The sequence below is a fragment of the Leopardus geoffroyi genome, chromosome C1 (genome assembly GCF_018350155.1).
Source record: "Leopardus geoffroyi isolate Oge1 chromosome C1, O.geoffroyi_Oge1_pat1.0, whole genome shotgun sequence".
Taxonomy (NCBI): domain Eukaryota; kingdom Metazoa; phylum Chordata; class Mammalia; order Carnivora; family Felidae; genus Leopardus; species Leopardus geoffroyi.
In genome coordinates this window covers 32,972,386-32,990,122 of record NC_059328.1, presented here as the reverse complement: position 1 = coordinate 32,990,122, position 17,737 = coordinate 32,972,386, and the positions used below count along the sequence as shown (strand labels likewise).

At 36.7% G+C, this 17,737-nt stretch overlaps 1 protein-coding gene across 8 annotated transcripts in view; it reads left to right on the top strand.

The window, feature by feature from the left end:
* Positions 1–17,737, top strand: part of FOXJ3 (forkhead box J3) — a 152,368-nt gene that overhangs the window by 95,411 nt on the left and 39,220 nt on the right. For 7 of the 8 annotated variants that reach the window (XM_045476892.1, XM_045476893.1, XM_045476897.1 and 4 more), the window contains one exon: positions 11,416–11,517. The exons of the other annotated variant lie outside the window; for it this stretch is intronic. In XM_045476892.1, the coding sequence (XP_045332848.1) occupies positions 11,416–11,517 (102 nt within the window). The remainder of the gene's footprint in view (positions 1–11,415; positions 11,518–17,737) is intronic. 8 annotated transcript variants of the gene reach the window in all.

Below are 17,737 nucleotides of genomic sequence, written 5' to 3'. Positions count from 1 at the left end.
ATTATGTTTTACCATAGTATCTGGGGCACCTTCATATGGGTTCTATGGTTTGGCTTTCACGTATAGGTAAGCAGGGCAACATAGAACAGCATTCACTGAGCACACAATTACTGAGTGTTGAGTGCCTGCTCTGAGCAGGCACTGTTTTAGGTGCTGGGGAAGCCTCAATTAACAAAACAGACATTCTCTGCTCTCCTGAAGTTTATATTCTGTTGAGGTGGGGTGTGGATAGAGAGGCATGAGATACGAGGGCATGATCAAAGGTAGGATAATAGGGGTGGAATAGTGTCAGGATTTGGGAGAGAACATAGTAGGTCATTTTATCTGGATGAGTTTTTCCTCTTTTACCTTAATTTGCATGATACATGTCATTCGTTGAGAGAGTGAGTGTACGCCTTTTATAAGCGTAGAGCTAAATGTTGGGGGAATAGTGGTAGTACGCAAGACAGATTCTCCTTACGAAGCTTTTAAGCAGGAAAGCTAAGCTGTTAATTCATAATATGTCTTGTTGTCTTAGCATAATTAATAGTTCCCTGATCATTCTCAGAATAGCATTTGGATGATAAATTATGTAAGTACTCTAAAGAGAAGGGTTTTGAGAACTTTGCGGCCATATAGCAGAGAGCTGATGTTTCAGTGAGGCCTGTTAAATGAGCAGAAATAAGGCAGATGAGGGTGGTTGGCAATGTGAGAGTGAGAGGAAATCACATGTGTAAGCCTAGTCGTTAAAACAAGTGCCCAAAGTTTTGAGGAACTGACTAGTTAGTATGGCTGGAACATAAGAGTCCAAGAAGGACAGTAATTTCTAACTTTCATTTTTTTCTGTCCTATTAGTTTCTGTTCTTACTTTGATTAATAAATACATTTCTCTTTGACCTTTTGCATTTATTTTCCTTTTTAATTTGGCTTTGCTTGTCAGTTCAGCCAAAGGATATATTACTGAAAAGTGACCTGTCCTGGAAGCTGCTTAGGGTAGAAAAAAAGCAAGATTAGCTGGATATTATCTACAGAGTTTTGTTTGAAGACTGCAAAGCAGTGAACTATTCCAAGGGAACCAAATATTAAGGAATAGAAAAGGGAACTCCAGTTTTAGGCAGTTTTTTGTTAAAAAAAAAAAAAATGCTTTGAGAGAATGAGTACTCCAGATTAGTGTGGTAAATTATTTCCTTTATCATATTGATAATCACAGAAACATATTCTCTGTTCATGCTTTGATTGCCCTCCCCTTCCCCAAACTAAATCATGTGTCTTAGTTATTTTGTAGTTATTCTTTACTTATATGGAATCTGTTATGCTAAAGCAGTGGTTCTCTGTGTGTAAGGCCCATGCAGGGGGCCCACAAGGTGAAAACTGTTCATAATACTGAGATGTTCTTTGCCTTTTTTATTCATAATTTTTCAGAGGTTACATGACCTGTGATTTTACCATAGATTGAAGGCAGAGGCAGATAAGAGAATCCAGTGGTCTTCTGTTAAGTAGAGCATTAAAGCAGTTTGTTTAAAAATTTAAAATCCATTCTTCTCACTACGTTTTTTGTTTAGAGACCGTATTTTTCATACAGAACTATGTTAGCATGCAATGTAAGTGAATTAATAAGTTTTGTCTCAGTTTAAATTTCTAGTAGGTAAATATCAATAGATATAACTCACATGAATAAGAGCTCTTTGGGAGCCTCAGTAACTTTAAATAATTGCAAAGGGGTCCTGAGATAAAATTTTAGGAATATTGTATTAAAGGAAGATTTCCTGTCTCTTCCAGGAGACATTCCTTTTGAGAAAAGATCTTTGTCATGATTTAAGTTCTACTGCAAGTAGACAAGGAATTGAGTGCAGGTAGCTTGAGGGGTGATACTAGGAAAGTAGGGCAATTATCAAGTCAGTTACCACTGTGAGCACTTAAGAGCACAGTCCAACTGGGAAACGTTGGGAGGTGGTTTAGAATTGTGGACAACAAGCTAAGATATCTGTCCATCAGCTCTTCCCCCATTGAGTGATGATGCCACTGGGGACATGATCTTTTCTGCACTTCTGGCCTGCCCTGCACAAAGCCAAAGCATGCTCCCCAGTTAGGAAAAAAAAAAATGCTTAGGTGGAGAGGTAGAGGTGTTTGTAGTAAGCAGGGTAGAGAGGAACACGGGGGAATGTGGTGGGGTTCTGACAGTGTTTACTATGTGTCTTTACTTCTTTTCTACTAGTGGAGTGTATGTGTGTGTTTTCAGATCTGTGTGCACCTTTGTTTGTTTGTTTGTTTCACAGGCTCTTGCATGTTCATAGCCTTTGACTTAAAAAATTGATTGAATCCAATCCAGGAAATCCTTTAAAAAATCTTTTGTCTCTTCAAGGTGTGTATGGGCACAACTGTTAAATTGGTAGATTGAAGGTACATCTTTTGGAGTAGATTTCTTGTAATTGAAAGAGACTCTTCCTGGTCACTGGTTAGTATTTGCCTAAGTGCCTCATTCAGGGTTTTAAAATAAGTGGACAAAATTTAGTACTGTTAGAGAAGTTGTTGAAATGGTTGTATGTAACTGCTGCTTATGGATAGTGAAGTGTTTTTGTTTTATGCTTGGCACAAGTAAGGTGCTTTGAAAGAATTGTAAGTAGGAAATAATGCCCCTGTTAGGAATGTAAAATTTCTGAACATTCAAAGCTGGGAAGGAGGATGGGGTACTGCTGGTGGTAGAAATAGAAATTCTAAATACAAAAACAAGAAAAAAACAACGTTTAGACTGTGTTATGTTTTAGCTTCATGTAATTATTCAAAGTTCTTTTGTTTAAGAATATAGTAAAATTATGAGCACAATCAAGTCATGTTACAGAGTCATGAGGTGTCACTTTTATTAAGTACAAGATTTGGGGGGAAATAGAATTTAACCAGGAAGTTAGGAGATCTAGTTTTAAAATTAATTGTACTATAACTTAAATATTTAATTTTCTGATCATGGTTTCTTTAAATATAAGTGGATTGTCAGCTGTGTAGGCCCAGGAAATCCCTCAAGTGCAAAGGCTCTGAGGGAGAAACATACCTGGCACCTTGAGAAACAGCAAGGAGGTCACTGTGGCCATGTGTGAGGAGGGAAGAGTAGTGGGACCTGACATCAGAGAAGTAAATGGTGGGAGCAGGAAAAAAGATGGTGTAGCGCCTTGTGTGCCTTTATAAAGACTTTGGTTTTACTTTGAGGGAGGTGTGGAAAGCCATTGAATGGAAGGCTATAAGCAAAGTAGTGAAATAATGTGACTTACATTTTCATAGGAACACTGTAGCTGCTGTGTGGAGTGTAAGTTGTAAGAGAACAGCACTAGAAGCAGGCAAATCAGGAGGAAATTGCTGTGGATAGTTTTGCTTAAATCTTCTAAGCACTGTTGTGGAAATTATTTGAAGGAGTAAAGGCCAGATAGAAGTATATAAACTCACTGCCTTAAGCGTGTTGGACTCTGCAAAGAAACACCTACTCTGTGATTAGCCAGCTTTTATTGGAACAAAGATGGGGGCATAACACATTACTTTTTCTTGAAGTTGTGTGTTAACAGTTCAAAGGTGATTACAGGTTTAATCGGGGAGATAACTGAAAGATAGATGGATAAATAGAAAAGAGGACATTCTTCTAGGCAGGATATTCTGCATTTGCTGCATATCTCAGATTGTTGTCATTCTGTTGTTATTTTGTGACGCAGTTTCAGTCATATGGAGTGGTCTTGTTGATTCAGAGAGCCCACTTGTGTGCCTGCGTGAGTCTGAATAAGGGGGATTCATTTAAAGGTATAAGTAAACAGAGGAAGGAATGTAATCTACATGCCCACTCTTCGAACTCCTAGAACTGAAAAAAACATTTATTTCAAGTGGACAAACACGTACAGAGTGTACATTATGTGGGAGGAGCTACATGCTGCCTGCAAGAGATAGGTGTGACTAGAATTTCCTGGGAGTTTTAAAGTCAGAGAAATCCTATCCAGTTAGAGATTTTTGACCAGGAAGTGTTTCACGAGGGGTCATTTGGACGAATGGGTAGGATTTGACAATTCGTCAAATACAGTTTACAATTTGAGGAGTTCTCACATGTGAGGTTATCACCAGTATCAAATGAACATTGCTGTCACCCCCAAAAGTTTTCTCATGCCCCTTTGGAATTTATGCCTTCCTCCGTTTTCATTCCCAGGCTGCCCTGATCTGGGGGGATTTGACATATTAATGATATTGATCATTGCAAGTCACAAAAATGTTGTATCTTTCCATTAATTAGATCTCTAATTTCTATCAGGAATGTTTTTTAGTGTTCAGTGTAGGGGACTGTGATAATTCCAGTTAGATTTAATACTGAATATTTTGTTTTTGGAAGCTATATATTTTAAAATCAGTTTTCCAGTTGCTTTCTGCTAGTATATAAAAATGTAATTAATTTTTATATATTAACCTTGCATCCTGTAATCGTGTTATTGGTAATAGTTTTATAGTGCCTTGGGATTTTCTATATAAACAGTTATGTGATCTGCAAATAGTTTTCCTGTCCCTCTCCCTCTTGCTCTTCTGTCCCTTCCCACCTTATTATAGTGACTAGAATCTCCACTACAGTGTTGAATAGAAGTGATGAAAGTGGGCATCCTTCCCTTAATTCCATTTTTAGGGGAAAAGTATAAAGTGTTCAGTATTTCACCACTAAGTGGAACATAAGCTGTAGGGCTTTTGTAGATACCCTTTATCAGAATGAGGAGGTTCTCTGTTAAGTCTAGTTTGCTGAGAGTTTTTATCATGAATGGATGTAGAAAGAATTTCATCAAATGCCTTTCATACCTATTGAAATGGTCATACGGCTTTTCTTTATTCTGGTAGCATGTTGAATTACATTGGTTGTATTTTGAATGTTAAACCTTGCATTCTATGGATAAACCCTACTAAGTTGTGATATGTTACCCCTTTCATGTATTATTGAATTCAGTTTGCTGTATTTATTGTTAAGGATTTTTGCATGTATGTTCATGAAGGATATGGATTTATAATTTTATTCTTTTGTAATGTCTGTCAGATATTGGTGTTAGAGTTGTATTGGCCTTATGTTGGTAGTATTCTTTCCTCTATTTTCTGAAAAAGTTTCTGTAGATTGGTGTATCTTCCTTGAATGTTTGAGAAAGTTCATTAGTGAAACCATCTGGTTCTGCAGGGTTTTTTGGGGGGAGGTTTTTGGTATTTATTTATTTTTTAATTTTTATTTATTTTTGAGAGAGACAGAGATAGGACGCAAGTGGGTTAGGGTCAGAGAGAGAGGGAGACACAGAATCCGAAGCAGGCTCCAGGCTCCGAGCTGTCAGCACAGAGCCCGGACGAGGGGCTCGAACTCACGAGCTGTGAGGTCATGACCTGAGCCGAAGTTGGACGCTCAACCGACTGAGCCACCCAGGCGCCCCTGTTTTTGATATTTAATTTATTTGATATAGGACTATTAAAATTTTCTTTCTTTTTTTCAACACAAAGTGGAACATTTATTGTCTGTATAATTATAGGTTTAACTTAGCCTAAATTGCTTACTCTTCTGCAGTTTTACAGATTATACTATTTCCATTAGGAATCTCAAATATCAAGAAAGAAGAAAGATAATTCACAACATTATTATCCTCTGATAAATTCCAAAAAGTAATCCAGGTAGTATCCTGAAAAACTTTTACACTTGTTTTAATGGTCTCATTGTATGAAGAGGAATATAATAATGATACTTATATTGGAAAGTAGAGAATATTTAGGAAAAAAACCAACCTGTATGTAAAGGCTGTGCTGTAAAAATGCACTCCATTCTTTTTTTTTTTCCCCTCATGAATACCTGGGGTTTATTATACTTCTCTCCCTCCCTCCCTCCTTCCATCCCTCTCCTTCCACCCCTCCCTCTCACTCTCTCTTTTTAATTCTCAAGTTAGTTAACATACAGTGGAGTCTTGGCTTCAGGAGTAGAACCAGGTGATTCATCACTTACATATAACACCCAGTGCTCATCCCAACAAGTGCCCTCAATGCCCATCACCCATTTGATGCACCTCCTCTTGTAATATAGGAGTGTAAAGCCATAGGTTTACCTCTAAGCACTGCTTTAACTGCATCTCACAAATTTTGGTATGTTGCATCTTTTTTATAATTTAGTTCAAAATATTAAAAAAATTCTCTGGTGAGTCTTATTCTGACCCATGAATTACTTACAGATGTGTTCATTTCCAGATATTCCAAATGTTGGGTTTTCCTGGACATCTTATTATTTTAGAATAATTTTTTTTTTCATTTCAGTCTTTACATATTTATTCAGACTTATTTTGTGGCTCAACATTTCCTATATCTTTGTGAATGTGTGCACTTGAAAAGAATATGTATTACACAGTTTGGTGTAGTGTTCTCAGATCAAGGCATTTGCTAACGTATCCCAGTGTTCTTTTTCTTACTGATTTTTAATTGTCAGTTTTTCACTTCATATGTTTTGAAGCTTTGTTATTAGTCACATTTACATTTATAATTGTTATATCTTCAATTATTCTTTTATCAAATGTTTTTAAAATGTCTGATATACTCTGTTTTAAAGTCTATTTTATCTGATATTAATATAGCTATTTCACCTTTATTTTTACTGTTTGCATTGTATATATTTTTCCATGTATTACTTTCATCTGTGTCTATATGAAGTTGTGACTCTTGTAGGCTGCAGTTAGCTAAGTCTTTTTTAGTATCTCTGATGATCTTTTTTTATTGGAGGGTTTAGATTATTAACATTTTGTAATTATTGATATTGTTAGATTTAGGTCTACATTTTGTTTTGTTTGACCTCTACATTTTTAGTTCCTTTCTTCCCCCCTTTCCTGCCTTCTTTTAGATTACTTATATATTACTTACATTACTTAGCTATATTTAGTATTCTATTTTAACTTATCTATTCCTTTTTGAGTATTTCAGTACATTTTTGGGCATTTTGGTATACATTCCTAACCTTTTCAGTCTACTCAGAGTTCATATTTTACCATTTAAAAAAATAATATTTTGAACATTTATTTGTTTTTGAGGGGCAGAGAGAGAGGGAGACAAAGAATACAAAGCAGGCTCCAGGCTCTGAGCTGTCAGCACAGAGCCCGATGCGGGGCTCGAACCCACAAACTGCGAGATCATAACCTGAGCTGAAGTCAGACACTTAACTGACTGAGCCACCCAGGCACCCCAGTATTTTACCATTTCATACAAGATGCAGAAATTTCCAACCATATGGGTCCCTTTTGCCCCTTTCCTCATCATTTCTCCTAGTTGTAATATGTATGACATATTACATGGAAGCCTTGCAAGGCAATGTTTTAAGTTTGGCCTTAAATAATCATATGTGATTTTTGAAACGTAAGAGGAAAACAGTCTTTTATATTTTACTCAGATGTTTACCATTTCTTTTATTTGGTTCATTCCTCAAGATCCACGTTTTCCTGTGCTATAATTTTTCTTCATCTTAGTGAACTTTCTTATATTGCAAGTCTCCTGGCAATAAATTCTCCTGGTTTTACATTCTCTGAGAAGGTCTTTCTTCTGCCTTCCTTCCTAAAGAATATTTTCATTAGATATACAAGTTTAGATTGAAAATTTTTTTCTTTCAGTACTTTAAAGATGTTTACAGTCTAATGACCTCTGTCATCTTTATGAGAAATCCAGTCATTTCCAATCAGTGTTCTTCTGTATGTGGATGCCATCTTTCTTTGGCTGCTTTCTGTCTTTATTTTTCAACAGCTCAATTATGATGTATCCAAGTGGGATTTTTTTTTTTTAAATTGACACTGATGGAGGTTTACTATGAAATTCTCAAGTCTGTACATTTGTCTTTGAATAAATTTCTGAAGTTTTCAGTCATCAATTCTTCATATTCTTTCTGCTCCCCCCCCCCCCCCCCCCCCGCTCTCCTTCTGGAACTCTAGTGACACATATTAAACCATTTGAGATTATCCCATAGCTTTCTGATGCGCTGATCTATCTTCCTCCTCCTCCTCCTCCTCCTCCTCCTCTTCTTCTTCTTCTTCTTCTTCTTCTTCTTCTTATGTCTTTATTCTTTTTGTTCTTTAGATTGGATAATTTTTGTTGATCTGCCTTTGAGTTCATTGACTCTTCACTGTTTTATCTCCATTCTAATATTCAACCTATCCATTGACTTTAAAAATACAGATAATGTACTTTTCATTTGTAAATGAAAAATTTGTTGATTTTGTTCCTTTTTATATTTTTAATTTCTCCACTGAGATTTCCTTTATTATGTTTTCATTCATGTGTGCTTTGTTTTTGTTTTTACTTTACCTCATTGAGCTTAATTGTAATAGCTTCTTAAAAATCTTTGCCACATAATTCCAGTAGCTCAGTCTTCTTCTTGTAGGCTTTTATAGATCGTCTTTTCTCTTGAGAATGGGTTTCATTTTCCTGTTGCTTGTATGTCTAGTAATTTTAGATTGTATCCTGGACACCATGTTATGTTATATAGACTCTGAGGTCTGTTATAATCTTGTATAGAATATTGATATTTTTGTTTTAGCTGGCAGGTAGCCACGTTAGACTCAAACTGTTAATTCTCTCTAACCTTCTGTGGACAGTGGTTCTAATTTCAATTTAATTCTTTAAGTCTGTGCTTTAGTCTGCATTTGCATGGTTCAGAAGTCAGCCTTTGGTGAAAACTTTTGTGGTGTTTCATACATAGTACTAGGGCATCTCTTTTGACTTTCTCCCCAGGGGATTCAGTCCTCTCTCTGATAGCTGGCAGTGTTTACCTGGGCTCTCTTCCCTAGTTCCCTCTGACAGAAAGATAACTTCAGCCACATCTACTTAGTTCCACATCTACTGCCCAGTCTTGGGGCAAAGCTGCAAGAAAACAGGAAACTGAGGCTGGTGTCTCCCAAGTTTTGACTTGTCTCCACATCTGCCTCATAGAATTACTTTTCAGAATCCTCAGCTAGTTTTCATCCTGTGTCCCATGCCTCCCTCCTCCACCCCCCCAACTTGTAGTTGTTATCAGCAGAAGCTTGGTCTTTGGGGAGATCACACCACCATTCTGGAAGTAGAATTTGAATGAATAAGATTTTGACAGGGAGAAAGAGGAAACTCCAGAAAGGACCTTTCACAAGCTGACTACTCTCTCCTAGATTAGACTCATTGATACTTGCTTTGTCCAGAATTTGAGTTTCGGCTGCCATTATAATAGTTACCAGGATACATTTTGGGATACCTAGATGACTGGCTTTACTAATCAGACTGTTTATTGTCTGTTAATAATGTAGAATCCTTGAGCCTATAACTAAAAATGTATACCATACTATTGAGCATATCAAAGCATGTAAAGAGAGTGTTGTTTATTCTCTTGATGGAACCAGACTGAAGTATCCATGAAGAATATATAATTAAAAGAGTTTTAAATTTTGCCATCTAATTTATTATAGCTGAAGTTATGAATCTGCCTTTGTAGGAAAACAGTGTCTCATATCAAAGCTCTTTCTTTTCTCCTTAATCACTATTAAATATCCCTCTGTATCATAGATATTCAGCATCAGTAACAGCTAAGTTTTCGTGGTTATCATAACAGCTAGCCCTTACCATGCATTTCAGGTACTGTGCTAAGAGCTTTGCACAAGTTATTTCATTAATGCTGTTAACAGACCTCTAAAGGAAGTGACATAATCTTTTTTATACCTGAATAAAAGAGCATAAAGGTTGAGTAATTTGTCTGCAGTCACACCACACAGGCTTGCCTCTTCCTACCAGTGAGGAGGAGTGAGAATTATAGTCGAAATGGAGATGACTAAGTTGGGTTAGAGGAACATGAGATTTGCAGTGTTCCAAAGTAAATGTTAATTCAGGTATAGCTAAATTGGTTGGCACCAAAATTGAGGCATAGACACAGTTGTCTGTGTAGTTCTTCCACTTGTATTGCTTTCTTTTCTTTTTTTTTCTTTCTGTTTTAGAGAGAGTGTGCACAAGTTGGGGAAAGGGGCAGAGGGAGAGAGAATCTTAAGCAGGCTCCACGCTCAGTGTGGAGCCTGACACTGGACTGTATCCTACGACCCTGGGATAATGACCTGAGCTGAAATTAAGAGTTGGATGTTCAGCCGACTGAGCCACCCAGGCGCCCCTTTCTACTTGTATTTCTGAAGCCCTTTGCCACTTTCACCTCATTCTCATTGTGTACCCAGCACCTAAGTGCCAGATACTATTATCTGGGCGGTGATTCTTATCTTTTATTTTGTTCATTTCAATAAGCTGCCTATTCCCTACTTTCACAGGATATCTGGTGAAAAATTCACGGTGAGGAATTAATTGATAAATAGATTAATCTTAGAAATATGTGTCAGTGAAATTGCTTTCTTTTTTCATTTAGTGTGATCTTTTAAAAATGCGTATTCAGTTGAGATCATGTGTGGCACATTTTTTTTTCCAGAAGAGGAATGTACATAGAACTAGCATCATAGCCACAAATTGTTTATATCTTCCCTTTCTTTAACTTCCAGCATTGAAGTTGAACTCCCTTGAGTGCTCATCAAAGCCATAAGCACCATTTTGATGGAAGAAAGAGGAGTTATCACAATTTATACCCCAAATTCTAAATACAGAATTTTGACCCCCCATGTTAGCTCTATAAGCAATGTGTATGAAGTTGTGTTCTTCAGTGCTGTTTAGCTGCACTAACAAGGGAAGAAAAATGAAACAACTGAGAACCTTAAATCAGAGAGATTTATTTCTCTTTCAGGTAGAAGTTTTGAGATAGATTGGACCAGACAGATAACCAGCTGTGTTCCACGAATTCATTTAGGTGTCCGTGTTCCTTCTAATCTTGTATTTTTGGTGTTCCCCAGGGTATTACCCTCAGCTTTATGATGAAGCAAGATTACCACCACTCTGTCTGTGTCCCAGCCTGCAGTAGTAGGGAAAGACAAGAGTGGAGGACAAGCAGGTTTTTTTTCACAGGCATGATCCAGTTGCACACATCACTCTTGCTCACATCTTCTTTACACATGTTAGTTACATGGCCACATACACCTTAGTTGCATGGACACAGATGGTTGCAAGTGAGGCTGGAAAAGGTAGTATTTAGCTGGGCAGGCCATAAGTCAGTAACTGTAGGGTTTTATTACTAAAAGGAAGAAGGGGGGAATATGGATATTTATAGGACCGTTAGCAGTCTCTGCTATAGAATTTTTGCTAAACTATCCTAAGTCAATTAAAAGAGCTGGTAAGAAGTAGCCATACCAATGGACTTTGTGATATCAAGTCAGTAGCATATTAAAATATAGTACAAGAGATTTAAGCAGGGATTTAAGTTCATGTTTTTAGAAACAAAGCACAAAACCATATGTTAGAATTTGATGAAATATCTTCAAATTGTGTTAAAGTTGCTGGATATATGAGCTAATAATTATTTATTTTGTTCTTGTATTTTAGGCCTCAACTCCATATAGCATAGATTCAGATTCTTTGGGAATGGAGTGTATTATTTCGGGAAGTGCCTCTCCAACTCTGGCAATCAACACTGTGACTAACAAAGTAATTCTGTTTTTTTAAACACTTTTGAAATGTGATTGAATAATACATTTAATTTGCCTTTATAATAACAATAGAGTTCTGTATGAGTGAGGTTACAGATGATATAAATTTGGCTAACCTATTCATGGCAGCTTGAAAGCTTGAATCCACAATGTTTTGAGGTGTGCACAAATTAGAAGGAAATATTTCTCTAAAGATTAAGTTGGAGGATGCTTATTGGGAAGCTCTATATTAATTTAAATCCTTGACACTGCCAGTTCCCAATGATAAAATTTTGAGTCTGCATTTTATCAAATCAGTTTGTTTAAAAAAAACCATTGATTACCCCTCTAAATATGTGATTGAAAAAGAAAAGATTGTCAGATTCCCAAGCAGTCAGCACAATCCAGGAAAATGAATAATTTGGACAAACTCATACAGTTCATTGGAATGGTGGTCACCCTATTTCATGGTATTCAACTGTAGGTCCATATCCAGAAATATAGTATGTTATAATCTGCTGTCTTTCTCTTCTCCTCTCTCCTCTCTCCTCTCTCCTCTCTCCCCTCTCCCCTCTCCCCTCTCCCCTCTCCCCTCTCCCCTCTCCCCTCTCCACACACACACACACACACACACACACACACACACCCATAACTATACTGACACAGTGTACACAGGATCTTTTTATTTGTACAAAGATAATAAACCAGTAGAAGACAGTTTATAATTTTAGTGACTGATCACATTTACAATTTAGAAAGTAAACTGGCACCTGAGGTGTAGAGTATTGATTTTTCTCAAATAACCAGTCCATGGAATGATTCCATCGGAATCACTTAGGAGAGGTCTATGTGGGTGCATATGTGTGAGTGTTTGGTGGTGGTGGTGGTAATTACAAGGTTTTATAGCAGGCCTACCAGATCATTTATTTTACACTTACGGATAGGGTTCAGAAATCTGTACTTTAAGAAATCATCCCTTATTGTGCCCAGCTAGACTTGAGAATTTCTGGTGAAGCAGAATGGGCTAGGATCAGAAATATCCAATACTGTTCTTTGTGGTAGTCCAAGTAGGAGGCTTAAACATAGGTAGTTATGGCTGTTAGGAAACAATTAGGAACTAGTAATGCTAGGACTTCATGATGAAATAATATGGAGGTCAAAGGAGGTGGAGTTTTTGGACTTCTAGATACAATGGAGTAGCTAGTTTTAGATTAATCGTTCTTCCTATCTATATAAAATACTACCATCCCCCACTACCAATAAAAAACAGGGAAGAGGCACTGGAGAACAGAAAAGCCAGGCCTTCAGGGATGAAGATCCCATAAAAAAGGGAAATACATTGAGATAAGCCCTACAAATTTTGCCTTGGGACATTTCTCAGTTCTTAATGCATGGCATACAGACTGAAAAGAAAACAGAAGCCAAAAGCAGCCATTGGGTTAGGGAGACAAAAACTGGAGTTTGGGGCTACGAAACAGCCTGGGCTTGAGGACTAGATCCTCATGGATCTCAGAAGTAAGTTTACCTTCTTGCAAGTATATCCACTTAAGGCATTTGCTAACTCCTGATTCATTTATGTACTTGGGCTCAGGCCTAGACAAAACAAGTGGATTTTTCACTACTCAGAATTAAACAGTCTCACAGAGAAGGAAGGGACAATTGTTGTTCATGATCTTCAGGGAGGAGGAAGCCATGGTAAAAGGCTTTCAAGTTACCTCAGAAGGGTTATGTTCCAGAGGAAGAGCAAACCAAAATAGACCAACTGAAAATTATTATCGGGTGGTTGCTAATATTCTTCTACTTGCCAAAAGAAAACTAAATCCTTTCTGGAAGAAGATAACATCATATTGAGCTTTTGCAGTTTTTCATAAGATCTCAACTTTCAGTCAAAAATTTCAGACATTCCAGGAAACAGGACCAAATAATTAAGTGACAAGGGGGTGGGTACAGAAGGACAACATAAACATATCTACAAGTGATCTAGATATGGACTTTAAAATAACTATGACTAATATATTCAAAATAGTCGAATTATAGAAAATTTATCCAAGAATTGGAATCTGTATGGAAGAATCAAGAGGAAACTTTAAAATTGAAAAATATAATAACTGAAATTAAGAATTTGATAGATGGGTTCAGCAGTAAATTAGGCACACCAGAGGAGAGAATAGTGAACTGGAAGAAAGGTTCGTAGAAAATAGAATGAAACACAAAGAAAAACAAGGAAAATTCAGAAAAACTTAAGGGATAAATGGGATATGCAGGAAAAAGTCTAACAAACTTTTTAGTCTTCCAGAGGAAAAAGGAATAAGGAAGGAACAATATTTTAAAGTTTTTAAACTGATGATAGATAACACAGTACAGATTCAGGAATTTCTGAGAACCCCAAGAAAGATTAATGAAAAGAAACCTTATTGGGCAAAGAAAATCAAGCTCCTAAAAAAACAAAGATTAAAAAAATCTTAAAATCAGAGGCAAAACAGGCAACTTCAAAGGAACAACAGTAAGCCAGGCACTGACTTCTGAATAGAAATGCTAAAAGCTAGACATGAGAATGAAATTTGTATCGTGCTTAAAGGAAATACCTACTAATCCAGAATTCTGCAATTAAAATTTCTGTGGAAAATGAAGGTTAAATAAATAGATTTTTACAAAAACAAAATTAGAATATGTTACTAATACATCAGTAGTAAACAATTAAAGGGAACTAATTTTTTGGATAGAAGGAAATTATCCTGTGCTGGAAAGAATGGAGAACACTAAAAGAGTATGTTGATCAATGTGAATGTGTATTGAGTATTTAAAACAATAGCATTTCTGTTACATAACACAATGCCTTTGAGTCTAAAATACTGCAGAAGTTAAAATACATGACAATACTAGGGTAAGGCAGGAAGAAATATAATTAACCCTTGTACAACGTGAAATTTAGGGATGCCACCTCCCATGCCCCCCAAACAATTGAAAATCCGTGTATAACTTTTGACTTAACTAATAGCCTACTGTTGACTGGAAGCCTTACTGATACCATAAATAGTTGATTAATACATATTTTGTATGTTATATGCATTATATTCTGTATTCTTACAAGAAAGCTAGAGAAAAGAAAATGTTATTAAGAAAACCTTAAGGGAGAGAAAAAATATTTTTACAGTACTGTATTGTATGTATGTATTTATTTGTATTTATTTTTAATTTTTTTAATCTTTATTTATGTTTGGGGGCGGGGGAACAGAGTGGGAGCTGGGGAGGAACAGAGAGGGAAAAACGGATCTGAGGTAGGCTCCAGTCTCTGAGCCATCAGCACAGAGCCCGATGTGGGGCTTGAACTCACTGACCGCGAATTCATGACCTGAGCTGAAGTTGGACGCTTAACTGACTAGGCCGCCCAGGCGCCCTTGTATTTTTTTTATTTTTATTTTTTAAAGTTTATTTGTTTTTAGAGAGAGAAAGAGCAAATGTGTGCCCACACAAGTGGGGAAGGAGCAGAGAGAAGGGGGGAGAGAGAGAATCCCAAGCAGGCTCCTCACTGGCACAGTGCACTGTCAGCACACTGTCAGCATGGAGCCTGACACAGGGCTCAAACTCCCAAACCATGAGATTATGACCTGAGCCAAAGTCAGACACTTAACTGACTGAGCCACTCAGGTGCTCCTATTTATTTTTAATTTTAAATCAAACTCTTCACCCAACATGGGGTTTGAACTCATGACCCCAATATCAAAAGTTACATGCTCTACCTACTAAGGCAGTCAGACTCCCTAGTACTATACTGGGTTTATTGAAAAAATTCTCTGTATAAGTAGACCCACGCAGTTCAAATCCATGTTGTTAAGGACCAGCTGTGTATACAGTTGAAACCTTTGCATTACATGGGAATTGGTAAAAGTACTAAGTCAAGGGCATGTTGTGATATTTAGGGCAGTGGTTATTTTAACACACCAGCATGTATCAGAATAACTAGGAGGACTTGTTAAAACCAAGGTTGCTGAGCCTCAGAATTTCTGATTTAGTACATTGGATTGGGGTCTGAAAATTTGAATTTTTTTTTTTTTTTTTAAGATTTAAGTAGTCTCCACACCCAACATGGGCCTGGAACTCACAACCTTGAGATCAGAAGCCACATGTTCTACCAACTGAGCCAGCTAAGCACCCCTGAAAATTTGAATTTCTTTTTTTTTTTTTTTTTAATTTTTTTTTTTTCAACGTTTTTATTTATTTTTGGGACAGAGAGAGACAGAGCATGAACGGGGGAGGGGCAGAGAGAGAGGGAGACACAGAATCGGAAACAGGCTCCAGGCTCTGAGCCATCAGCCCAGAGCCTGACGCGGGGCTCGAACTCACAGACCGCGAGATCGTGACCTGGCTGAAGTCAGACGCCCAACCGACTGCGCCACCCAGGCGCCCCGAAAATTTGAATTTCTAATAGTACTCAGATACTGGTCCTATTATTGCTTACTACAAGAAGAGTAAAAGAATACAAAATAAGCAAGGAAAAATAATAAATCCAGAAGTAGACACAAAAGGAGAAATAAATGAGCAAAGAAGAGATAGAGAAATAGGAAAATAAATATGTATTCAGATTGAATTATGTTGGGAAATGTAAATGAATGAAATATTCCATTTAAAAGTCAAAGATTGTCAGACTGGATAAAAAAGTAAAATTCAACTTATGTGCTACTTACAAGAAGTATTTCTTAAAGGACAAGACACATTACTGAAAATAAAGATACTTTATTATGAAAAAGGATCATTTTAGTAATACTAAATTTGTCGGCCTTTTAAAGCCAAAAAACTAAAAGGAGAAATAGATAAGTCCTTGATCAGAGGAAGATTTTAACATATGTCTCTCTATAACTCCTGGAAGAAGCAGATCAAAATTAAAACACAACAAATCAAACAAATCCCATTAAAGATAGAGAAGATTTGAATCATGAAATTAGGAATTTGACCCATTTGATATATATAGAATATTTCATTTAACAATTGCAGAATATACATTTTTAAGTGCACATGGAATATTTACCAAAATTGATCATGTAATACTGATGAATGCTAGACCATAAAGAAGTCTCAACAAATTTCAGAAGACCATCGTACAGTGTATCTTTTCCAGCACAGGGGAATTTAAGTGGAAATAATAACAAACAGGTATTTAGAAAATTACGTAAAGTTTGCAGATTAAGCAGTATAGTTATAAATAACCCAGGATCAAGAAAGAATCATAATAGAAATTAGAAAATACTTAAAGAAACATAAAATATGAAAGCCTGTAGAATGCAGTTGAAGTATTAGCCTAAATGCATGTACTAGAACAGAAGAAAGATTGAATATTAATGATTTAAGCATCTAGATAAAGATCAAAATAAATCTGAAGAAGACGAAGGTTATAAATAAGTCAGCAAGCAAGAAGTTGATTCTTTGTAAGGATTAATAAAATTTCTAGCCAAGGTGGGATAACAAGGTCTAAATTTACTTTGCTACCTGAAACAATTGAAAAAATAGACAAAATATGTGCAACAATGGTTTTTAAGAGATTGAGCCATAGGACAGTGGTCCCTGAGAAATTGTGAACAAATAAGGTCAGCCCTATGATTGTCCTAGCTTACTGTCTGGAGAAAGTTTCCAAGGTACAGAGGTCTCCCTGAGTAGAGCATGTGGATCTAGGAGATCATGGAATCTCCAGGGTGGCTAGAGTTCACAGGGCAGCATATCCGAGAAGAGAAAGCTGCACCAAGGGAGAATTCCAGTGATATACAAAAGGTCTCCTTGAGTCTTCAGCTGAGTACTTATCAGTGCATGAGTAAGGAAGACAAGGGAAAGAACCACCTGAAAGGATTAGTGTGGATAATTACTGATATTCCTATAGGGCCAGGCATAGTAACTTTCACACAAGAGTGAAGTGCTTCATAATTCACAGGTCATTAGGTAAGGTACTCAGGAGTTTGCTTTAATAGTGGAATAAAATTAGCCCTAGACTAAAACGCTGCTCTGGTCCTGTCTACACACCTTCAAAGCAAAACCCAAGAAGATCGGTCTATTTTCAGATAAATCAGTTTTTTTAATTTGATTTTGATTTTTTTCATATGTAATTCAGAGGCCATTATAAAATTTCCCCTTTTAAAGTTTATAATTCAGGAGTTCTTGGTATATTCACAAGGTTGTGCACCTGTTAACCACCATCTAATTCCAGAACATTTTCATCACCCAAAAAGAAAACCCTGTACCTATTAGCATTC